At 38.8% G+C, this 25,800-nt stretch overlaps 2 protein-coding genes and 1 pseudogene across 2 annotated transcripts; 2 read left to right on the top strand and 1 right to left on the bottom strand.

Annotated features, from left to right (window-relative positions):
* Window positions 1–7,001: 7,001 nt before the first annotated feature.
* LOC103336083 (putative aspartyl protease At4g16563) lies at window positions 7,002–14,098 on the bottom strand (annotated as a pseudogene).
* A 1,160-nt stretch (window positions 14,099–15,258) lies between these two features.
* On the top strand, window positions 15,259–17,511 carry LOC103336074 (uncharacterized). Its single transcript, XM_089054149.1, has one exon. The coding sequence runs from the start codon at window positions 15,471–15,473 to the stop codon at window positions 17,376–17,378; it is 1,908 nt and encodes a 635-aa protein (XP_088910275.1). The 5' UTR covers window positions 15,259–15,470; the 3' UTR covers window positions 17,379–17,511.
* Window positions 17,512–21,601: 4,090 nt separating this feature from the next.
* LOC103336082 (GDSL esterase/lipase At4g16230-like) lies at window positions 21,602–25,715 on the top strand. The gene is made up of 5 exons (XM_008239119.2): window positions 21,602–22,296; window positions 22,984–23,217; window positions 23,917–24,163; window positions 24,613–24,663; window positions 25,464–25,715. Exons 1-5 carry the CDS (start codon window positions 21,889–21,891, stop codon window positions 25,643–25,645), a joined length of 1,122 nt encoding a protein of 373 aa, XP_008237341.2. The 5' UTR covers window positions 21,602–21,888; the 3' UTR covers window positions 25,646–25,715.
* The last annotated feature ends 85 nt before the right edge of the window (window positions 25,716–25,800 follow it).

Here is a 25,800-nt window from a genome sequence, read left to right as displayed (position 1 = left end):
ATTCAGGAAAGCCGATCATTGGGAGCCAAATTAAGGAGCTTGGGTTCTAGATCGCTCTCACCGCAACCAGCAATATGAAGCCTTCACTTCCTCTCCTGCGACTCTCTCTGATGGACACCCTCCACTTCTTCCAACACCATAAGGAAATTCCTCACATGCCCACTCATTGTTCAATTCAAATACCCAGCGGAGTGAAGTAATATGTTTTCGGTGCGATAAGCCAGGCCACATAGCCCCTTTTGCGCAGATCGTAAACCTCATGCATACATGGCAGAAAATTTGGCGAACTCTTCCACTTCTACTGCTGATATGGAAAACCTCAATTGGTGTTTTGATTCAAAGTGCTACTCACTACATGACACCAACACAACCTCTCTCCCCAATGCTAAGCCTTACACAGGTACAGATAAAATTATTGTTGGAAATGGAAATATGTTAGCAATAACACATGTTGGCAATACAAAGTTGACCGGGTTGAATAAGTCATTACATCTTAATGAAGTTTTATGCGTGCCTGCGATCCGCAAAAATTTGCTCTCTATTCGTCATTTCTGCTGCAATAATGATTGTTTCTTTGAGTTAGATGCTAATGGTTTTCGTGTGAAGGACAACAAGACGGAGATGGTACTCCTTACTGGCAGTAGCTCTGATGGTCTCTATCATATTGAGACAACCCCTCACATTGCTCGTCAGATTGCTTATTATGGAAAGCGTACAACACAAGAAGTGTGGCATGCATGACTTGGACACCCATCTCATTCAGTTTTTACTACATTATTGAATAAGTACCACATACCACTTGATGGTACAATTATCCCTAATAAACCTTGTCATATTTGTCCTTTGGGAAAATCTTGTAGATTACCTTTTGAATATAGACAGTCTCATGCACAATTTCCATTTGCACTTTTACATATGGACTTATGGGGCCCCGCACCAATTTCCTCAAACTTTGGTTATCGGTATTATTTATCCATTGTTGATGATCATACTCGGTTCACTTGGTTATATCCATTGGCTAAGAAATCAGATGCTTTTACTACATTTATTCACTTCAAAAAGATGGTGGAAAATCGGTTTAGCTCTAGCATCAAACAATTGCAGATTGATGGTGGCGGTGAATTCACTAGCAGATTATTTCTGACATTTTTACGTGATCATGGCATCTCTCATCAGATCTCATGTCCACACTCCCCAACAAAATGGAGTGGTGGAAAGAAAACATCGGCATATTGTTGCAATGGGCCTCTGTTTGCTCGCTCAGTCTTGCTTGCCCCATCACTTTTGGGTTGAAGCCTTTTCCACTGTGGTTTTTCTGATTAATCGATTACCAACTCCTCAGCTTGACCACTTGTCTCCTTATGAGAAATTACTTCAACGCCCACCGGATTATACCTTTCTCAAAAGTTTTGATTGTACTTGCTTTCCTCATATGGTGCCATACAACAGGCATAAGCTATCCTTTAAATCTGTTCCATGTGTATTTATTGGCTATGATGTTCATTATAAAGGCTATCGTTATCTTGATCCTATTTCAGGCCGCATTTACATATCCAGGAATGTGACTTTTGATGAGACAAGTTTTCCTTATCAGCAGCCTCAGATTGCACATGCTGCCCAGCCCATACTTGTCTGCTCACTCTGATATTGGGCCCTACTTGTACTCTCCACAAATAAACCCTTCCACAAGCCCAGCCCACTTTGACCCAATTAGCCCTCCATCCTCTGCTCCAGCAGACCCCGTGGCTTCTCCTCAATCTCAAAACTCCCTGCCGTCACCCTTGCCTTCCTCGCCACCATCCCTTACCATGACCCCAGCTGTATCGCCCCTGCCATCCTTGCTTCCCACAAACTCAGCAGCCACCACAAACCCATCACCAATACCGACTCCTCCATCTTCCCCCACTCCAACCACCACAAACCCATCCCCAACATTGACTCCCACCTCTTCCTATCTTGACCCATCTATTTTTCCTAACTCTCCAAATACACCAACCCTCCACAACATTTTAAGAGTCTCAAGTCCATCGTTCCCTTTGGTCATGCCACAAAACCCCTTTAGTCTCCTACCCATTCGCACCTCATGCCCTTTTTGCCACATGCTCAAACCCTTTGTCTATTAAACCAACCAGCTTTACCCAGGCTTCCAAATACAGTCACTAGCAAGTTGCCATGAAGGATGAATACGATGCTCTCATGAAGAATCAGACATGGTCTTTGGTTCCGACCTCTCGAATGAATATTGTGGGATGCAAGTGGGTTTTCAAAGTTAAACGAAAAGTAGATGGCTCTATTGATCGCTACAAGGCTCGCCTTGTTGCCAAGGGATTCAATCAACATGAAGGATTTGATTATGAAGAAACGTTTAGCCCGGTAGTCAAACCGGCTACTATTCGTACTATCTTGTCTCTAGCTATTTCTTATAACTGGTCTCTGCAGCAACTTGATGTTATACATGAAACAACCCCCTGGTTTTCATGACCCCTCATGTCCTCAGGTTGTGTGTCAGCTCCATAAGGCTCTCTATGGCCTTAAGCAACCTCCTCGAGCTTGGTTCCAACGCCTCAGTACTTTTCTTCTTGCTCAAGGATTTGTTCATAGCCACTCTGATGCCTCGCTCTTTATTCGTCTCTCATTGTCTTGCACCATGTATGTTCTAGTATATGTGGACAACATCATTGTCACTGGCTCTGACCCACAAAATTTCCACCGCTGGATCAGCTTGTGTTCCACCTTCAACACTAATGGGTGAGCTCAATTTTTTTCTTGGCATGGAAATTACTCGGTTTCCTGATCATTTATTTCTCTCTCAAACTAGATATGCAGTTGATTTATTGAAACAGTTTAATATGACTGAATGCAAACCATGCCCTACACCATTACCTACTGACACTCAACTATCCTGTCTGGATGGTGATCCCTTATATGATCCGTCTACCTATCAGAGTATGGTGGGTGGCCTCCAATATCTCACTCTATCACGGCCTGACATTTCCTTTGCTGTCAATCGTGTGTCACTTATGCACAACCCTCGCTTCTTCCCATCTTCAGGTTGTCAAGTGCATTTTTTCGGTATATTAAAGGTACAGTTGAGCAAGGGCTTGTGTTCACAAGTCCACCGATTTTACTTTATGCAGCTTCTCTGATGCCGATTAGGCTAGTTCAATGATCAACCGCCCACCACTAGTGCTTGTATCTTTTTTGACCTAATCTTCTCACATGGATTGCCAAGAAACAGCCATCGCTTCTCGCTCTAGTATCTTGAATATCGTGCTTTGCCAATACTACATGAAATTAGCTGATTTGGTTTCGCTTCGTGAACTTGGTATTCCTCTTCGTTCTGCACCTTGCATCTATGTCGACAATCTTTCTTCCATCTATCCTATTTTTCATGCTTGCACTCGGCATATTGAGATCGACTATCACTTTGTTCGAGAATTAGTTGCTTGGAAGGCCCTTCAGACTTTCTATGTTCCCTCCTCCCATCAGATTGTTGACGTCTTCACCAAAGGCCTTAGTCGTGATCCGCTCGCTTAAATACAAGCTCAATCTTCGATTGTCCGCTACGCTTGAGGGGGGGTAAAGAGAATATCACTCTAGCCGATCCCATCCAATCTGTTCCAACAGATTCCATCCCTTCTATCAATCCCATGAAATCACTCAATCCCAATCCATCAGCCTTGGAAGACTCCTCATCACAAGCACAACACTTTGTCAGCCAAATTTAGTTATCAATTACTCTGTAATATATGCAATTGATTGTACTTACCTTATATTTCTGAGTTTCTGTAAATAGACTTGCAAAAGTCTAACCCTTGTACCAATATATATGTACTGACTGATAATACAGAGAAATCATCGAATTGTACTAATTGCTCATATTTCCCTCTCATCTCACTCTTCTCCCTCTCTTGAGTTCATTTTCTTATAGGAAGAAAGAGTGCAATTCTTGGGTACCAAATAAAGTAGGTATAGACCAGTAGAGAAAAGACCTTGGGGAGTCGAGAGGCAAGGATCTAGGGGCACTTTCCATTTTAGTTTTTCTTCTTTTAGTTTTCATGTTGTCATTAGTTTTATCTAGTTTGTAGAGAGAGGAAAAATGACAAAATTATATTCTTCAATGTTTATAATTTCCACTTCACATGATTAAAAGGTTAATTTTATTTTCACTTCTATAATGTATTTGTGGTAGTTAAGAATTTAAGTTAATCTATTAATGCATTCTTGGTTTTGTATTACTAGTATACAAATTTCTTTGATCCTTTGTAGTTAAGTAATCTTTTTCATATGCTTAGAATTTGTACTTAGGAAGGGAAGGGGAATTTACATAAGATTCATTAAAATGCATGCTTAATTGATATATCTTGAAAAAGCAGTAGATATATTTCTATATTGCTATTCATTGATTATATGTTAATCAATGAGCATTAAGCTAGTTAATATTTCATGGAAATGTTATCAATTTGAATCAGCAAATCTGAGACTTTGAGGAGGTGACATTACCAGAGCTAGAAGCTAAGCTCGAGTGCAAAAGCTTTCAATCACTTCAAAGCTACTTTTGTGTTGTTGGAGTTGGTGGGAATGATTGAAATCCTACCTCCAATTTGGCCTTAATGGCGGAACCACCTGACGGATGTTTAGACGATCCCATGTGCTCTGTCGCTTTCCCAATTTTGATAGTCGGTGGCAATTTTCCACCCATAATGGGTGTTTCTCTGAGCTCTATCTCAGTAGTGCAGGGCTTTATGCCATTTCATTTATGTTGTTTTGTTTTCTCCTTCCTCTCCAACCTCTTTTAGCCCTGGATTTCACAGAAATCTCCAACCTTTATGTTGGTTTTTCATCCTCTTTCACTGCCATGGTTCTCATACCCCAAATCCCCATCACTCTCGCCCATATCACTTGCTCTACTCCTCTCTTCTCCTTCCTCAATCGTTCCAACCTCAATCCAAGCTTGCAGCTATTCATCCTCAACACGCGTGTTCGCATCTTAATTCTAATCGGAAGATTGGTAGAGTTTCGACTCGGTGCTTTGCCGAGTCGGGTTTTTTGTTTCATTTAAAGTACCCCTATTCCGCACATCAGACAGATCGAAAAGGCCTTTTTATATGCTGGATATAGCCGTGGAATCAGTCTCATTTTACCCACATTCGGTTTCGTCTGATGTGTGGTTGTTGTTCCCTTGGAAGCGAGTTTGGATTCGATGAATGCGAAGTGCGAGCAGTGGAGTTCGTTATTAGGGATTTTCTGGTTTTATGTTTTACCAATTTTAAGGCTTTGTTCCGGTGAATTTGGGGTTCTTGTTTGTTGTGATACAGAAAAGTTCAAAAGTAGCAGTAAGAAGCAAGTCCTCTCAAATACTAGCAGACCTGTTTGGGTAAGAAGCAAGTCCTCTCAAATACTAGCAGACCTGTTTGGGTTACAAATTTTCCAAGTCATTTCCACTTACGCGTTTTTCCAACAAGCTGGTCAACACCCACTCAGACTTGGATAACCACAGATTTAATTAGACTTATTGGGAGTGCTGTAATGTAAACAGATTTAATTAGATGTAATACTTGATGCATTTAATTTAGCTCCATTCATCTTTCATATACAAACAAGGAGAAATTATACAATAATACAAGCATTATAGTACTTCCGCTCAAATATTGTCATGTGTTCATTTTTAAAATTAAATGATTTACTTTTTTACAGCTGGGCTTCTTAATTTTTATATTTTGAAATAGAATTAGAAAAATAAAAGACTTGATAATAAATTTATATATTTGACCAAAAACATATATATATATATATATATATATATAAAGAGTACTACCCCAACAACAGCACCACCCCAACCCAACAAACCTAATCCCTAGTACCTGCCATAACCGCCATCCCTAGGTCTGAGAGAAATAAGAGAAAGGTGTAGGGGCATTATGGAAGATAACGATATTGTTTGAAAGAGGAAGAGAGAGGGGAAGAAGAGAGAGGAAAAGAGGAAGAGAGAGGGGTGGCGGCTATGGTACTTTTTAATTTATTTTTATTTTTCTAATTCTATTTCAAAATATGAAAATTAAGTAAAAGTCAAGCTGTGAAAAAGCAAATCATTTCCTTTTTAGTAAATTTAGGTTTTAGCTAAAATTTTTTTTTCACTTTTGGAAAAAGCCAAAGCTTTTTCAAAAAAGACAGAAAAATCTCTCAACTTTCAAATTAAAGACATGCAAATATAAAGGATTCATTAGGAAATCCAAAAATAAATAAGGGCAATTTTATCCATTTTGGCTTCTTTTACAAAATTTCTCTCCTTTGTGCTTTTCCAAAGTCTCCCTTCTTTTTTAAATTGACAAGTGGCAATATTTGAGTGGAAGTATTACAAGATGACGTGGTATAGCTGTCACTGTTGTATAATTTCTCACAAAGAAGTAGTACTTCTACTATGTAACCAATAACATATAAATTATAGAAGGAGCAACATTTTCGTTAGTATTTATTATATCAACTATATTAAATTCCCCAAATGACGGGGTTATTACAAACTCTTATTCAATCTTTAAAGACCCGTTTGATCGGTACCTAAATTTATAGAAACCCTACAAATGAGACTCTACGTTACTCAAATCGTTAATAAATCTGTTAATTCTTATGTGGCAAATGCGGGTCTCAATTTTTTTTAGCTCATGCAAGAAATTAAGAGCCATGTTTATTGGTTGTGTATGTATAAAATTAAACGTAATTACGGCTATATTGGTGCCAACATATGCAAATATTTAGAGCTAAATTTGTGAAAGGTATGGTAGAGAGAGATGAGCATACCAAAGTCAAACCACATGGAGTTTGATAACTTTTATCTTGACATGAATGTCATATGCCTCCATGCTTTCACCCAGATGTTGATGATATCATACGCAACAGTGATATTCTCCTCTTCACAAGCGCATCATTTTTATTTTCCTGTACTCATGACCTAGGTGGGTTTGATTCTCTCATTTTGCACAGATTTATTCTTTGATAGAAAAAAAAAAAGGAAGAAAGAAGAAAAGACATCAGTTGCATTCCTGTTGCTTGAACCCAAACCTCTCATTCTGCAAATCATACTCCACATGATAATTCTGCATTTGGAAACTCCCCCGAATAATAGAAGGCCCAGACGAGATTATAGGCCCATTATCACTGTAATCGTGAAGCACAAAGACTTCCCACCGCCGGCCACGTAATTCTCCAACGGCAAGGCCATCTCACCTCCTTGAAGTGAAATGTCACGCTTGGAAGCTTCGCGTTTCGATCCCGGAAAAATTATAGCACGGCCTCAACGTAGTCAAAGTCTCCGCCTAACGCCCTATTGTAGCCCTTCATCCGCTTCTCCAACTCTCCCACACGTGCTCGAACACTTCATGCGCCATCAGCGGAAGGTGGTCCCGATCGACCATGGTCCCGCCGAGCCGCTCTTGCTCGGCCTCGCACTGTGACGGAATCTTCACGCGCCTCCCATTGATGCGGCGGAGGCCGACGAGTAATAGGTGGAGAAAGGCTTCTTGGGGACTTCTGGTTTTTCACAACGCGCGTAGCCGACGCTTTAGTTTTCTTGATGGAGTCTTTGCCGCCGACGAGACCAGAGTCGCTTTTGTTAGTGTCGCCGAAGAGGCGAGAGAGAAGGCGAGGGAGAATTTTTGACGGCCAATTGGGAAGGGAGAGAAGTCACGCGCTGCCCAACCCGCAATGCCAAGGCGGGTTGGTGGGTAGAGCGAATGCAGCAGCCCACAAGGAAATCGAGCACGCCACAGTCGGGAGGTGCAGCGCTTTGTAGAGTGGAATTCCAATTGTTGTGCCTGTTTACCAAAATAAGAATTAGTTAGCTTAGCTTCTAGAATTGGTTAGCTATCTGTTATTAACTAAGCCACGTGGGTTTATCACGTGTAGCCTCAAATTGTAAATTGTAATATACATGTGAGTTAGTTACAGAGCTTACTTAGAGATTAAGCACAGCTCTGCTATATATAAAGTCTGAGTGGCTACATATCTCTGTAATCTTCTTCTTAATAACATTTTTCCGAGTTTACTCCTCTGGTTTTCTCTCAAGTATTATTCTGTTCTTCTCTCTATTTTCTATACTGTTAGCATGGTATCAGAGCCCTTGGTGGCTCACGCCTTATCGATCTTCCTGAGTTCTCTGTCTTCCGCCTTCTTGCTCTGGTCTTCTTCTTCCTCTTCTCCACTTCTAATCTCCGCCACACTTAATTTCTAATCTTCTTCTTCATTTTTCCCCAATTCTACCCTCTGCAAACCCTAATTTTCTTCAATTGCAAATCTGCAAAACCTTTCGTTTTCGTCTCTTCCTCAAACTTTCAGCTATGGCTTCTTCTCTCAAGGTTGATGGTCTCCTTAGATTGATTACGATTCGCCTCAATGATGATAACTTCATGAAGTGGCGGTATCAAATTGAATCAGTTCTTGAAGGACATGAGCTCTTTGGTCACTTCGATGGCTCCGTTGTTCCTCCTCCCAAATTTGCCTTTGTAGATGAAGAAGTAGCTACTGAGGTTACGCCTACAAGAACTGGGCTTAAGCTTGACAAAGCGCTTCGCCTCCTAATTGCAACTCGTCTCGATGACGCGATCGAGCACGCTTATCGAAGCAAAACCGCCGTGATGCTTGGCCTGGCCTTACCGATCGATATGCATCGCTTCGAGCTCGCCTCAATTTTTTCAAACAGAGCTTCAGATCGCATGTAAAAGCGCGATTCCATTGAAAAGTTTCGCTTCGCCTTAAGCATGTGCGTGATCGCCTTGCACTTGCCTGGTGTGTCCATTTCGATGATGACCTTATGATTTCGCCTTGAACGGTTTACCTTCCGATTATGATATGATTCGAATCGTGCTTGTTGCTCGTGAGACACTATTTCTCTCTAAGGATTTTCGTGACGCAGCCTCCTTGCCGAACAGCAGTCACGCCCTTCCTCTCTTATTTCTCCTATGACGCAATGATTGGCCATAGTTCATCGATGTTCCAACCTGTAATGTATTCTTCCTACACCGCTCGCTTTACTCCCTCCGGTTTTCGTGCTACTCTTCTCAAATTTTATGGGCATTCTTTTTCGCACTTTGGTCGGGAGGTTTCCTAATCATCGTCCTACCAATCATGGTGGTTATTTTGCTCCGAGGCCATCCGGTGGTTTTCCTAGGTCTGTATCACACCTGAATGTCAAATTTGCTCTAAGCGTGGTCATATCTTCTTTGTGAATTGCTTTTATCGCAACCCTTCCTCTACATCATCTCCTTCCTCTTCTGTGGTGGAGTGCCAGATTTGTGGCAAACGTGGCCATGGTGCTCTTGATTGTTATCATCGCTCAAATTATGTCTATCAAGGCTCTCCTCCACCACCTACTCTCAATGCTATGACTGCTCAAGTCTCCTATGCTCCCGAGACTGTGGATTGCGCATGTGGTGCTAGCCATCATATGGTGTCAAATGTCAATACTTTGGAGTCTACTCAGCCTTGTGCTTCTGAGAATAGAGTCAGTTGGCAATGGGGAAGGTTTGCCTGTTGCTCATATTGGTCATGCCTCCGTTTCTAGTTCTTCTTCTGTTTTACACATGTCTAATGTGTTCCATGTCCCTAAACTCACTGCTAATTTGATGTCTGTGCATCAGCTTTGTAAGGAGAACAATTGCTCTATGATATTTGATCAGTTTGGGTTTTCTATACAGACAAGGTCACTAAACAAAGGCGCTGCCACAGGGAGGAGTCATAGTGGCCTCTATCCGATTCCTGGTGTGGCTGCTTTTCTCCTTACCTCCTAATAAAGCTGCTTCTCATGAAGTGGCTTATCTTGGACAACAGGTCAAGTTCTCCTTGTGGCACAGTAGGTTAGGACATCCTACTAATGAAGTGGTTCATAGTATGCTTAAGTCTGCTATCTTACCTCACATAGTCGATTCTCACCCTCACATTTGCCAATATTGTTTGAGTGGCAAAATGCATAGTTTACCATTTCCTACTCATCATAATAAAGCTGTAACTCCCTTTCATCGGATTCATAGCGATGTATGGGGACCATCCCCTTGTAAATCTTTTCAAGGATATCGATACATTGTTACTTTCATTGATGAGTTCACTGGTTTCTCTTGGATCTATCCAATGTTTGCAAAATCAGAGGTGTTCTCTCACTTTCTGAAGTTTTATGCTTTTGTGGTGAATCAATTCTCAGCAGTTATTAAGTACTTTCAGAGTGATGGGGGTGGTGAATATGTTAGCAATCGATTTCATGAGTTTCTCCCAAAGGCATCGCATCAGTTTTCTTGTCCTTACAAACCTCAACAAAATGGTTTAGCTAAAGGAAGAATGTATATCCGTTGAGACTGCAATTACCTTATTGTCAGAGGCTTCTCTTCCTCAACACTTTTGGTTTCATGCTATATCTCACTCTATATATCTTATCAATCGCATGCCTAGCAAAGTTCTTGATCACAAGTCTCCTTATTTTCGGTTATTTCTTCAACACCCAGATATTCAACATTTACGGATTTTTGGTACTCTTGTGTATCCCCGTTTGCAGATCCATCAATCAAAACAAGCTTCAGGCTCGAACTACATTATGTGTTTTTCTAGGCTACCTCATGGGATATAAAGGCATTCTTTGTTTCAATATGTCTACGCTAAGTTGCTTGTGTCTCGGGATGTTGTTCATGATGAAGGCATGTTTCCTTTTAAACAAGGCGTCCCTGTTTTAGGCTCATCTTCATCTTCGGTTGCATCAACCTCTAGTGCACCCATCTCTGTTGTTTTACCTATACTGTCTCATGCAGATGTTCCTCCTCCGTTATCTGATCCTCCAGCCATTCCTCCTATTCCTATTGCCTCTGTGTCTTCTCCCTTAGGCCCAAGAACATCACACTTCTCTTCTCCATCTGCTGTTCATGATCAAGAGCCATTCCCACTGCTCGCCAGCTCTTACTCATCAACAATTGGATGTGTTGTTTCCTAGTCTTGATTCCTCTAGTGCTTCAGATATCTCTCCTACTAATCACCATTCTATGCAAACCAGATCAAAGTCTGGTGTCACTAAAAGAAAAGATTTTACAGATTATGAGTGTTATCACACTAGTTTACTTGCTCTGCCTGAATCTGGATGAACCATCTAGTTATAGAGTTGCTCGGTATTCTCCTGAGTGGGTCACTGCTATGCAAGAGGAAATCTCAGCTTTAAATACCCAGGGTACTTGGACACTGGTTCCTCCTCCTCCTGGTGTGAATACAGTTGGTAGCAAGTGGATTTACAAGGTGAAAAGAAATTCAGATGGAAATGTGTCTAGGTACAAAGCTCGGCTAGTGGCTCAAGGCTTTAGTCAAACTCAGGGATTCGATTATTCAGAAACCTTCAGCCCTGTTGTTAGATACACGACTGTACGGCTTATTCTTAGCTTAGCTGCTATGCATGGTTGGCAATTAAGACAATTGGATGTAAAGAACGCATTTTTACATGGAGATCTTGAGGAAGAAGTCTATATGAAGCAACCTCAAGGTTTCGAGGATTCCACCCATCCTCAATATGTTTGCAAGTTACGCAAATCTCTTTATGGCTTAAAGCAAGCCCCTAGGGCATGGAATGCCAAATTCACAGGATACCTACCTGCCATTGGTTTCACCTTCTCACCCGATCCCAGCCTGTTTGTTAAGAAAGAAGGTTCTGAAATAGTTATTCTTTTGTTATACGTGGATGATATTATCCTTACGGGTTCCAGTACAAGTCTTGTTCAAACTACAATTGAGGAGTTAAGTTCTGTATTTGAAATGAAAGACATGGGGCAGTTAACATATTTCTTGGGCTTACAAATCTCTTATCTGAGTACAGGTTCAATTTTTGTTAGTCAGCAAAAGTATGCAAAGTAGCTACTCGCAAAGGCTGGTATGACAACTTGTAAAGCTTGTTCCACACCTTGTAAGCCTTATACACAAGTTCTTCAGACTGAAGGTGAACCATTGAACGATCCATCTTTATATCGTAGCATTGTTGGCGCTCTTCAGTATCTGACTTTTACAAGGCCAGACTTAGCATATTCTGTGAATAATGTTTGCCAATATATGACAAATCCTTCTGAGACTCATTTCTTGTTGGTTAAACGCATCTTGAGGTATATACAAGGTACTATGGCGTATGGTATTACCTTCTCTCCTGGTGATATGCACCTTCATGCTTACAGTGATGCAGACTGGGCAGGAGATCCATCTACTCGCAGATCTACAACAGGCTTTGTAGTTTTCATTGGTTCAAATCCAGTGTCTTGGCAATCTAAGAAGCAAGGGTCAGTTTCCCGGAGCTCTACGAAGCCGAGTATAGGGCTCTTGCCAATACAAATGCTGATATTGCTTGGGTTCGACAAGTCTTGGCTGATTTACATGAGTATCTTCCTGAGCCTCCATTACTTTTCAGGATAACCTTTCTGCCTTTAGCTCTCGTTCAAATCCTGTGCAACATTCTCGGATAAAACATTTGGATATAGACTTTCATTTTATTAGAGCACGAGTTCAACGTAGGGATATCATGGTGCAAGACATTCCTACCGAAGAGCAAATTGCAGACGTCTTTACCAAGGGTTTACATGGTCCCGTGTTTGTTAAACATTGTATCAATCTCAGAGGGTATCCCAACTGAGATTGAGGGGGGATGTTTACCAAAATAAGAATTAGTTAGCTTAGCTTCTAGAATTGGTTAGCTATCTGTTATTAACTAAGCCACGTGGGTTTATCACGTGTAGCTCACAGCTGTAACAGCTGTAATATACATGTGAGTTAGTTACAGAGCTTACTTAGAGATTAAGCACAGCTCTGCTGTATATAAAGTCTGAGTGGCTACATATCTCTGTAATCTTCTTCTTAATAACATTTTTCTGAGTTTACTCCTCTGGTTTTCTCTCAAGTATTATTCTGTTCTTCTCTCTATTTTCTATACTGTAGCAAAGGCTGCGAGCCGTGAGACGATTTTGTACAAAGGGCAGCCCCAGTACAGTTTTTCAACCGAAAAGTGCGCAATCTGGGCACTGAATTTTTGGTGAAGCAGAGCGCATTTGGGGTTCAAGCAGGCAAGGAGTTTGGAAGATGAGGACAAGTTAGGAATAAAAGATTTGATTTTGGCGGTGTTGTGGTAAGTGGAGCAATTGATGCACTGGTAGTTTTTGCTGCAAGGGAACCAAATTAAATCACTGCCAGTGTCCATGATGAAGGGGAGGGTTTGGGGAGGGGTGCCAAAGCTCAGGGGTATGGAGTAGCCTCCATAGCTGTTGGAGAAGAGTGGGGTTTTGGTGTTGGTATGGGGAGGGGTAGTTTGGGGATTTTTGAGGTGGTGTGCTCTTTTTAAAGAGGAATTTGCTAAGTAGCTGAGGTGCTGGTAAGGATCTGGATGTGGGTTTTTGGGTAAATGTGAGATGGGTATGGTGATAGTATTGGAAGAAGTTATATAAGGTAGATGGAGAAGTAGAGAGAGAAAGAGCAGCAAAGAAGATGAAGAAGATGATGAAGAAGCCATGGTTTTGATAGATTAAGGAAGCTTAATTTTTATTGTAGTTCTTAAGGACAGAAAATGTCAGTGCCAGTTAGATTGGATGATGAATTTTGCTAGGTTCAATCTTTGATACCAAACAGGTGTCTTTGTGCATGTGTCTGAGCATAGAAAGAAAGGCTTACATGCCCAAACCAAAAGGATAGATGAGTTTTGGTTTCTACTTGACCTCTGCAAAACAACAATTTTGTTTGGCAGCTTGTAAATCCTCTTTTGGGTTGAGGTGTTCAAATTCCAATTCCATCTGTGCTTTCTTACAAAGAGAAATGAATTCCAAGCAAAAAATAGAAACAGACACATGTCACTCCTTGAACGTTTTGTATACTTGTTTAAGATATTTGAAAGCCGCTTTAAAATTTTAAATCATCATCCTTGTATCATGCATGTTGGGAAACAAATCAAATGACAGATATTCTAGCAAAATATGGCATACATGTATAAATCCATGTCATTTTCCTAAAAGAATGATATTTAGATTATACTTTAATTTATATGGTATAAAGATCCCTCGACGATCTTCATTGTAAAATTTTTTATTTGTTCAAAATAACAAAATCAGAAAACAGATACATGTCAACTTTGGATTTCCATGTAAAGACTAAAGTGTACTTCTTATGCTAAGTAGGCAAGTTCCCTTTATAGTAAATTTAGGTTTTAGCAATAACAAAAATTTCACTTTTAGAAAAAGTCAAAACTTTTTCAAAAAATACAGAAAAATCTCTAAACTTTCAAACCAAAGACATACAAATGTAAGAGATTCCTTAAGAAATCTAAAAATAAATAAGGGCATTTTTGTCCATTTAAGCTTCTTTTTTAAATATTCTCTCTCTCTTTGGCCTTTTCCAAAAGCTCCCTTTAAAAAAAAATAATAATAATAATATTCAAAAGCTACGTATGACTAGGGGTGGACATGCAGGTATGAGATGGTATTGAGCCCGCTGCTATCGATCCGGAAATTTAAATTGGTATGGTACGGTATGAGATTATGGTTTGCCAAAATTGAGATCAGATCGTATGCGCCAAATTGGTTTGATGCGATCATTTTGGTACCAAAATGATACAACTAAAAAATGAACCAATTCAATATTCAACACCAAAATAAGTGATGCCTAAGTTACAAATTCAAAGATTCAACATATTCAATATCCAAATCCTAATCAATATATTCAATATCCATCAACATATTCAATAACCAAATCCTAATCAATATATTCAATATCTAAATCAACCAAATCAATATTTATCCATCAACATATTTATCACATCCAAATAGTTAAAACTCATGCCTTATGACTTACAAACCAAAATAGTTAAAATTATGCCTTATGGCTTACAAAAATACAAACACAATCCAAACAAAAACATAAAGTTATACTATTCGGTATAGTACGATTTATCGAATTTTGCACTAAAATCTTGATACCATTACCATACCATATTCTATTGGTACGATAAAGATGCAGATCGAATATCTCTTCATACCAAATGAAACGGTATGAAATTGATACAGATGTGGTTAGAGTATAATTTTGGTATTTCGGTATTTCGATTTAAGATGCCCATCCCTACGTATGACTATTAAAGTTTTAAACAAGTCCTCTCAGATACTAGCAGACCTGCTTGGGTTACAAATTTTCCAAGTCGTTTCCACTTGCGTGTTTTTTGACCAAGCTGGTCAACACCCGTGTTGAGGGGGAAAAAATGGAGAAGACGACGACCCACTCAGACTTTTGTTTAGTCTCAGCTCTCAGTCCTCGTCCTCTTTACAGTAAAGTAACTGAGAGTTTCCTCTCTTTTTCTTCTCCAAATTTCCATTCCCCAAAACGGCCATAAACCCCAGCAATATGTTGTTTTCCTTAAACCCTCTCTGTGTTTCTAAAACTCAGTTTTCAATTGCTTACAAATTTAGTCCAAGGTCTGACGCACAGCTGAAATGGCCAGGTACTTGTTCTTCTTCTTCTTTTCCTTCTCTTTCTCTTTTTATCCTATGGTTTTGTCTGAACTATCCTCAAACCAACAAACCACTATGATCAATCTCTCCAAGAGTCTAAATGTCACTAGTATTTCATGGGATATCAACAAAGAGCCAAACCCATGTTTATGGAAAGGAGTTAGCTGCAAGGCCCCTTCCAATTCATCTGTTATCCAAATTTCCTTATCTGGGGTTTCTCTATCTTCCTCAGATTTTCTGCCCCTTGTTTGCCAGATTGAGTCTTTGCAGATTCTTGATGTTTCAGGCAATCTTCTGAGCAAAATCCCATCTGGGTTTCTCTCAGATTGTGGAGAACTTGATGGGCTAAAGCTACTCAATTTTAGCTATAACAATTTGGAGGGTTCTTTGCCTGTATTTGTTGGTTTTGCTGGGTTGGAGTTCTTAGACTTGTCTCATAATAACTTGAGTGGAGCCATTGATTTAGAGTTAGATGGGTTAGTTGGGCTCAAAAGCTTGAACCTTAGCGTGAACCATTTCACTGGCTCTGTTCCTACCCGTCTTGGAAAATCCAAGGTCTTGAAGGTGCTTCAGCTTTCTATGAATAAGTTTCATGGCATAATCCCTATTGATATTGTGGGTTACCGCAATTTGACTCTGATTGATTTTAGCTCAAATAATATTTCTGGGTCTGTTCCTGACAGAATTGGAGAGCTCTCCAAACTTGAGGTTTTGATTCTGTCGTCCAATAGTTTATCTGGAATCCCACAAAGCCTTTCGAATATCACAAGCCTTACCCGTTTTGCTGCAAATTCTAACAAATTCAATGGTGCAATTCCTGCAGGAATTACAAAACATCTGAGAAATTTGGACCTAAGCTACAATAGCTTAAGTGGTTCGATTTCATCGGATCTTTTGTCCCCATTGAATCTGCAGACTGTGGATTTGTCTAACAATGGATTAAGCGGATCGATACCTACAGCTCTTTCTCCGAGCTTGGTCAGATTGAGATTGGGAAGCAATTCACTTGATTATGTAATTCCAACTGCGGCCATTGCGACACTCCAAAACTTAACTTACTTGGAGCTGGAAAACAATGCATTGACCGGATTGATTTCTCCTGAATTGGGTTTTTGCCAGAATTTGATGCTGTTGAATTTGGCTGGGAATCAGCTCTCCGGGTCTCTGCCAATGGAGTTGGGTAAGCTTAGCCATCTTCAAGTCTTGAAACTTGAACTTAACCTTTTGACTGGACAAATCCCAATTCAAATTGCTCAAATGTCGAAGTTGTCGATTCTGAATATCAGCTGGAATTCTCTGAATGGTTCGATACCACCTTCGGTTGCAAGCTTGAAGAATCTCATTAACATGAATTTACAAGGCAACAATCTCAGTGGTTCGATACCGGAAAATATTGGCTCCATGACTTCTCTGATGGAACTCCAACTTGGAGAAAATCACTTGAGCGGTGACATTCCAAGCATGCCAACTACTCTGCAGATTGCTTTGAATCTCAGCAGCAATCTTTTTGAAGGACATATTCCGGTAACTCTTGCCAGGCTCACGGGATTAGAAATTCTGGATCTCTCAAATAACAAATTCTCAGGTGAGATACCCGCATTTTTTAGTCAGTTGGGAGCCTTGACGCAGTTGTTACTTTCCAACAATCAGCTCTCTGGAGAAATTCCAGAATTTGATTCTCGGGTCATCGTCAACATAAGTGGAAATGAGGGTTTGACAAATACTAGTCACACAGAACCACCAACAACTTCACCCAAATCGGAGAAGGCGAAAATGTCATGTGCTGAGATAATTTTACTTGCAGTTGTAGCAGCTGTTTTCGCTGTCGGAGGATGCACCATCCTTGCTATATCACTATTAGGATACAAATTGGTAAAAATAAGAAATTGATTGCTCTTTAGGCGATGATGTGGATTCTTTTACCCATGCTTTTTACAAGAAAATGTTTTGTTATTATTTTTCACACATGGCATCCATTTAAGCAAAATAATGAATCACAATCGTGTCATGTTAGCTTTTTAAATAATTTTTTTTAACGGACTTGATGATAAGGATAAATGAGACGCAAAATATCAATCAATGGACAAAGTTAATTTACACCTTGAAGAGGAGGGTGCATGGATATCAACATAGCTGTTTCAAAACCTGTGGCTGAGGAGCTCGTGACAAGGAACTTAGTTAACTACTTGTGTAATTATGTTAACGTGCAATGTTAGGTAAATTAGTTGCTAATTGTGCAAAGTTAATTGAGTACCTTTCCACATCAATGTGTCCAAACAACCTACAAAAGTTAGGCTTAACTTACAAACATTGTTAGACTAATTTACCAACAATGTGAGCCTAAACCTTGTACCTATAATTAGAGCACTTCCATTGCAAGGAGGGAGGGCAGGCAAAAGGGGGTCCCAGCCCAAAAAATGCCTCCAGCGCTCAAGGTCCAACCCGAGCAAGAATCATTTGGGCTGTGGCGTGAAGTCTACTAACTCAACCGTGATATAAAAGCTGACATCAGTGTGATGTCAACGCTAACATAAACCAATCGGAAGAAGCCATGTGGCGCTTCCCAGACGGTCCGATCATGGATTTCTGATAAATCCAACGGGTGCAATTTTTTTGGCTAAAAAATTCTATATTTTTTTTATATATAAATACCTACCAATATAATTCTCTTTCCATACCAAATCTTCATACAAATTCTTCTCTTCAAATATTTTTCACTTTCCATACAAAATTTTCTACTACTAAATTCCATTTGTGTAAAAATACAAATGGCCTCTTCTATCGAAACTGGAGGCGCGTGGACAACGATGGAAGATATTTTGTTCTGTGAGCATTGGGTCAAAGTTGGTCATTGCCCAATCACAGGCAATGAGATGAAGTTCTCTCATATGTGGAGAAAAATTCATAGAGAATTTTGTGAAAGATTGGGTTTGGCTCGTATGGAAATGGCATTGGCTAATAAATGGAAAATTTTGAATAAAGAGTTAGGAAAATGGAGAGATGTGTTGGCAAAAGTGAGCGACAACATTCGAAGCAGTCAGAATCTTACAGACGAGGTAAAATTTTTATAAATGCCGTTTTATTCAATTTAATGTCACATTTTTTTATTTATCTTTTCTTGCATTTCCACTTTTTTTATTTTATCTTTTCTTGCATTTCCAATTTTTTACATATATTTTCTTGCATTTCATATTATTATTTTTAATGGATTATTCAAGCACAAATGTGGTTTGGTGTCATTGGCCAAGGCAAAAAAAGATTCATCAATCACCAATGTTGGGACGTTGTGAAGAATTGTTCGATATTCAAAATTATTCCCACTGGTCCGACGTTTGTATTGAATGAGACGCCAATCCACAATTCACTGGCAATCGATTCGCTATTGGACTCCCAGTGGATCAAGACTCACCAATCCAACGTGAGCCGAGGCCTATTGGGAGAAAGGTGGCAAAGACCAAGAGAGGGAGCACTTCGAATATTGAATGTGCAAAAAAATTTGAGCAAATTGCTAAGAATGGCGCACTGAGAATTGATAGAGACTTGAAAAGAGAAGAAGCTGATAAGGCACGATATGAAGCATATGCAATTGAAAGGCAGCATGCATAAGAACAAGGCATGGAGGATAGAGAGATGAAAATCATGGCCTTGGATATGAGCCATATGTCTCCTGAAACAAAGTCCTATTGGAAGCTAAAACGAATGGATGTTATGACAAAAAAGCTTTTCCATGACAATGGACCTAGCAACAAGGATTGGTTAAATGATCAAAACCATTAAGTTGTATTGAAAGAGTTGTCATATGTATTAATTTGTTGTATTGTTTCTCTTTTATTGAATAAAGAAAGCATTAAATAATATAGCTATTTATTAAAAACATTTCATACATCAAAACAAACCTTAATTCATTACAAACCACACACAAAACAAAGCATAATTCCAAACAATGCATTAAACTTGACTTCATCCACCATGACTGCCTTTCATCTCCCATAAGTGCTCGATCAAGTCAAGTTGACATCTCTCGTGAACATAAGAAGATTGCATTTCCTGTAAGGGTCAATCATAAGGTTGTTTTATCGACCGTCCCTAATCAACGGTTCGTGCTCCAGTGGTTGTCCATTTGCTCTCACGTGCCGTTCATAAATTCTTGTCAATGCCATGTTCATGGGATCGGGTTCAAACATCTCTGGGGCATCATACTCATCATCCACAATCATGTTATGGAGGATGATGCAAGTCATCATACTGCTCCGAAGCACCTTCTCATCAAACATACGAGTAGCACCCCTAATAATTGTCCAACAAACTTGCAGGATATCAAACACCTTTCCACGTCTTTCCTATAACCCTCTTTAAAGGAAGCAAAGCTTTTTTCCTTCTCTAATTGGGGATTTGAAATTGTTTTGACGAATGTCATCCACCTCGAATAAATTCTGTCGGCTAGGTAGTATGTACCCGAGTGTACGATACTGTTGATTTGATACGTGATCTGGGAGGAATGACCTCTTAAGGCATCATTGAATATCGAGGATTGACCATGCACATTGAGGTCGTTTAGAGATCCGGCAACTCCGAAAAAGGCATGTCAAACCTAAGTATCGAATGATACAACGATCTCCAGAATTATACTTTTTTGGCCCTTCCTATTCCCATAAGCTCCTTGCCAAGTGATTGGACAATTCTTCTATTGCCGGTGCATGCAGTCAATGCTTCCAATCATGTCTGGGAAACCTCGAGCCTCAACTTTTTGTAGAAGCCTTCGGAGGTCCCTAGGCGTAGGTTTACAGAGGTAATCCCTCGTGTAGAGATTTTCTATTGCATTACAAAATCTAACCAAGCACTCTAAGATAGTTGATTTCCTCATCCTAGCAATCTCATCCACCTGGTCTACAGATGCCCCATGCTCAAGCATCCTCAAAGCAGTTGTAAGTTTTTGCTCCGGAAGAATACCCAAAATCCCAAGAGCATCGTACTTTTGAACGAAGTATGTGTCGTAATTGCAAACATCATGCATGATTTTTTGGAACAAATAGGGCTGCATTCTATATCTCCCTAAAAAATAAGAAACATGATATAACAAATTTGGGATAAAGTAATCTTCCAAGAGATTCTTACCCCGAAAGTGCCTATGTCTGTCCACGTTTGGGGTACGACGATGGTGGCGTTGCCTTGATTAGTTAAGCATACCCATAAAACAACTTCTTCCTCCTCTTCATCCAATTCACGATCTTCTTCAACATGTCTGCGCCTGATTTCTTCATCTTCTCGTTGTTGCCTCTCCAACACCCTCCTCAAGTTAAACATTGAGAGTAGAATGTGTTTTGTAAAATCAGAGAAATGAAAGGATATAGAAGATATGGTGTGAGCGGTCTGAGTTGATGGTGTAGTTTTATAGAGAGATTTTAGAAGATAGAGATGACACGTGGCACAATTTTAGAGGGTGAAAATCTTATCTAAAATATGAGATTAGAATTTTATAATAAATATCGACACGTGGTAACCTAAAATCTTATCTGAAATTTGAGATCTGAATGTCATAACAAAATATAGACACGTGGCAACTGAAAATCTTATCCGAAAATTTAATTCAAAAATTTTATCCGAAAATGTTATTTGAAATTTAGGTGAGAATTTTCTAATAAATAGTGACACGTGGCAACCGAAAATCTTATCCGAAAAGCTTATCAAAATTAATGGTTTAAGTATAAAAAATAGAAAATAAATTAAAGTGAATAGTAATTGCCCTTACCCTTGCCCTTTGGGGTGAAACAAAAAAGGTAAGGGATGCCACTGTTCATGTGAATAGTGACAAACCTTGCATTGCCCTTGCCCTTTGAGGTGGAAGTGCTCTTAGAAAGCATATATATAGCGTGAGAACAAACCAAGAATGTTATGCTAGTTGGTTTACAGTAGTTTTAGAATATCGCAATATCAAAAAGAAAAAAAACTTGAGGTTTGATAAATAAATAACAAAAAAAATTTGGACCTAGCAAATCTCAAAATATATGGCCAGTTCAAAAGAAAAATAATTAGCTCCTTGTATGTATTCCTAAACAAGTTACAGTTTGACATGTGTACACAAATTTTTCTTTTTGTAAGTTTTAATAAGTCAATTTTGCATATGTGTTGAACTGTAATTTGTTTGTAAGAAGACAAGGAGTGTCCTTTCTATTGAAACAACTTTGATATTAAAACAAAACTTGAGAAACAAAATAATTTGCATCAAATTTCACAAAACCTGTCGCACATAAAGTCTAAACAATAATGAAAGGGCTGCAAGTGGAAGGAAAAGAAAAGGTGTGTTAAAGGTGAAAGCCTTTACTACTCATATAAATACCAGTTCATACATCCCTGTTTCTTTCCCTCCAACAGAAGAAAAACACCACAGAAACCACCCACCATGCAATACCACTCTCTAAAACAACCTTCCAAACAAGTTGTGTTATTGTATCTCTCTTTGTTTGTTTGTCTGCCTCTATCCATTTCCATTTGTAACTTCGCAGAAGATGGAGCTGCGACCAGAGGCATGTTTGTGTTTGGAAGCTCCCTGGTCGACAATGGCAACAATAACTTCTTTGAAAGCAGGGCTAAAGCCGATTATTTGCCATATGGTATTGATTTCCCGAACGGACCTTCTGGGAGATTCACAAATGGCAAAAATGTCGTTGACCTTCTTGGTGACCAACTCAAGCTTCCTTCCTTCATCCCACCTTCTAAAGACCCTTCAACCAAGGGAAGTAAAATTGTTCATGGCGTCAACCATGCCTCTGGCTCTTCCGGTATATTAGATGATACCGGCTCAGTTGCGGTACGTCGAATTATACTGATATTCGTTAATTAATCTCATCATATTACCTTCTTTTTCATGCTTAATTATGTGTTTTCTATTGTTATTTAAACGCTGGAAAGTTTTAGCGGTATTAACTCATATTGCATACGATGATACAAACTCATTTTAAGCCTTATGGCATGTTTACTAACATGGAATAGGAATGGAAAGAATAGGAGTCACCTCCATCCAAAGTCATTTTTCTGCTGATTCCAGACAGTTATATACGGTAAACACTTTAATGGGAATGTCTTGGAGTGATTCGTGCTTGCTTTGATTCATGTTCACTCCGATTCATGTTTCACTCCGATTTATATTCACTTTGATTCCAAGTTAGTAAACCTGCCGTTAAATCTAGACTGAATATATTACTAGAGATAGAATAGATATTTGTCAACTGTAAGATCGCATGTGTCATATGAATTTGTACCAACTTATCTTTCTTCATTCATGCAAAAGGGGTCAATTTCATATATAACTTGTGAACGGCAACCATAGACAAATAACTCACGTGTTTCACATGTAGCCTATAATTCTTTAGAAGCATCAGCAGCACGCATGACCAGTATGACAATATTAATGATCCCTATTCATACAAAAAATAATATTAATTTCAAAATTTATTTCGTCTGCAAAATATCATAGTGGCTGTGATTAATATTTCAGGGCAATGTTATCAATTTGAGCCAGCAAATTCGGGACTTTGAGGAGGAGACATTGCCAGAGCTAGAAGCTGAGCTGGGGTGCAAAAGCTCTGAATCACTTCCAAGCTACTTGTTTGTTGTCGGAGTTGGTGGGAACGATTACATGTTCAACTACTTCGCCAGGAGATCCTACCTCCAATTTGGCCTTGAAGCCTTCACTAGACGTCTCATAGCCTCTCTGGCTCAAAAACTCCAGGTGCATTTTGATATATAATATATAACAAGAATTCTCCAACTTGCTACAAATGGTTGGATTTTTATGTTTTTATTTTTATTTTTATTAATATTCAAAGCTAATTATTTATTATTAAGTAATTATTGTGAAAAGTTATGTTGGTTTTTCTTTTGTTTTTTGTTTTCAAAGGTAGGAAGGGGAAATGGGTTGGTTCCTATGGTTTCGAACCTGAAACCACTGATCTTAGGCTAAATATACTTTTCCACTGTGATATGATGACCCATGAGTTTAAAGTGAATAGTCATAGTCCCTTACTAAACGGTCAAGTAAAAGTCATGTCTTTTGTATATATTTCTAAGAAAAAATGGAGTATACGTTCGATTATGTTCCCTTACCCTCTTGTCCAATCATCTTTCATCCATATTCCTACTATCTCCTCTCTTCCTCTCTTCAATTAATGGGTAATCTAATACACACTTATAAGCATATCATATGTCGTGATTGTGCTTAAGGAATCATACATCTTGTGAGTTTCAAGAGTTGTACATTGAAGTTGTAGACGATAGTTATAAGTTGCGCGTTGGGAGGCGTCTACAACTACTTTAGGACAACGTCACAATGATTACTATTCCTCTCTTGTTCGACTAAGCCTTATTTTATATTTCTGGGCCAAGTTTTGACACACAATATTTTAAATCATGATCCGCTTTATTGTTGCAGAAATTGTATAGTTTGGGAGGTCGAAAATTTGTGGTAATGTCAATAAATCCACTAGGCTACAGTCCTGTACTTCACAGACCAAATTTTATAGGCAGCCCTCAAGCTCTGAGCCAAGCAGCTCAGATGTACAACGTTCAGTTGAAGATACAGCTAGATACTCTCAAAAGAAGCATGCCTGACTTCAATTTTGCTTTGGTCAACACATATAATATTATGACTAATATCATCCAGAATCCGGCTTCCACAGGTAATTATGAAAATAATCTTTTATTCATGTGTTCTTTAAGGGAAAATAATAATTTTTCATACTTTTTAAATGCAAAATAGTATGATTTGATGTCAGATATTTGAATAGCAAAGTATTACATTGTTCCTATAGCATTAAACATTTAGTGCTGCTCACAAAATTTGTTACCAAAAGAGGTGCCAGTGTTTCGTTTATTCAAATTTGGAATTATATTAGATAACAAATGAGAGAAGTGCTAGTTACCTTCCCTTTTTGCTTTTCTCTTTTTTCCTTCCCCGTTCATTTTGTGCCATATGGAGGAAAGTAGCTAATACTTTGAACGACCTAACATGTGTACTAGAACATCATTTGGGGAAGAAATTTTGTGATCTGGAATTGCCTGTGTCCAACCCATTTCGTTTCTTTATTTCTTACCAAGTAGTGACTTATTTTTGTTGCATTTATTACAGGCTTTGAAGACACAAGCAACCCTTGTTGCAAAGTGACCTCCCAGATTCAAGGTTCTTTCCTTTCATCTTTTGATAGCCTGCTATCATGCCGTTCTTACGGATATTTGTATTATTTGTGTACAGTTGTAATTGTATACATAAATTTGGTGTTTGCCATCGCATTCCATCAAAACCTTCAGTGGAAGTGGCCGTGCGACCAACTTTAAAGTCGTAATTTTTGTCAAAATATACAACCTATTCACTATGAAAAAATAAAGCTCACTTTCTTTTCTCAACAAGGTCATTTGCTTTACTTGATGAAATCCTAATGTGAACTCGTAAATAGAGAGTAGATGACCTTCTTAAGGAAAATATAGGAGATTTTTTATTGTTTATTGGGCGGATGAGCTATATTTTGATTACCAATTTGAAGCTTGTTAGGTGATGATACGCAATCAATTTTAATGAAAATTACGATGGAATGCAATGACAATATGACCAAATTGATGTATGGACCAAAAATGTCAGGACCACATTTATTAATTTCAAAGTTCGAGCACTAAAATAATGAGCACTTTTTAAAAAGTTTAGGAACCTTTAATCATTTGCCATAATTTTGTACAATTAATTTAAAAAACTAAATATAAAAAAATAAAAAGACCTTCAAACGATTTTCAATTGATAACCCTCTACTAGATGAAAACTTCTGGTTGAAGTACTACAGCACATAAAAATTACCATAAAAACGGGTTTATGTAAACTGAGCTTTACTTAACTTAAGGAGTTTTCAGTAATTGTCTATAGTGTTTGTCTGAATTCATGAAACACATTTTTTCGTTTTTTGTTTTTTGTTTTTTGTTTTTTTGGTGCAGGTGGAAATGGAGTATTATGCGATAGAGGTGGGAAAACAAGTTCGAACAGGACGAGAAATGTGTTCTTTGATGGGTTGCATCCGACAGAAGCTTTAAATTTTCAAATAGCAAGCAAGGCCTATGCTTCCACTCTTGAATTTGATGTTTATCCAATTAATGTCAGACAACTAGCTCAACTCTGATTAGGTTTTCATTTCCATATTTGTCCACTACTTGGATTGAAATTGGACCTTCAAATTTGACACATTTTTCTTTTATTTATAATTGTATTTGTGTTTTGTTGATATCAAATATCCATAGAGCCTGCCAAAAAAGGCCTCAAAGTACATGAGGAGGT

The sequence above is a fragment of the Prunus mume genome, linkage group LG6 (genome assembly GCF_029339155.1).
Source record: "Prunus mume cultivar Tortuosa linkage group LG6, ASM2933915v1, whole genome shotgun sequence".
NCBI lineage: Eukaryota > Viridiplantae > Streptophyta > Magnoliopsida > Rosales > Rosaceae > Prunus > Prunus mume.
Note: the sequence above shows the minus strand (reverse complement) of the source record. Positions and strands in the feature narration are given on the sequence as shown.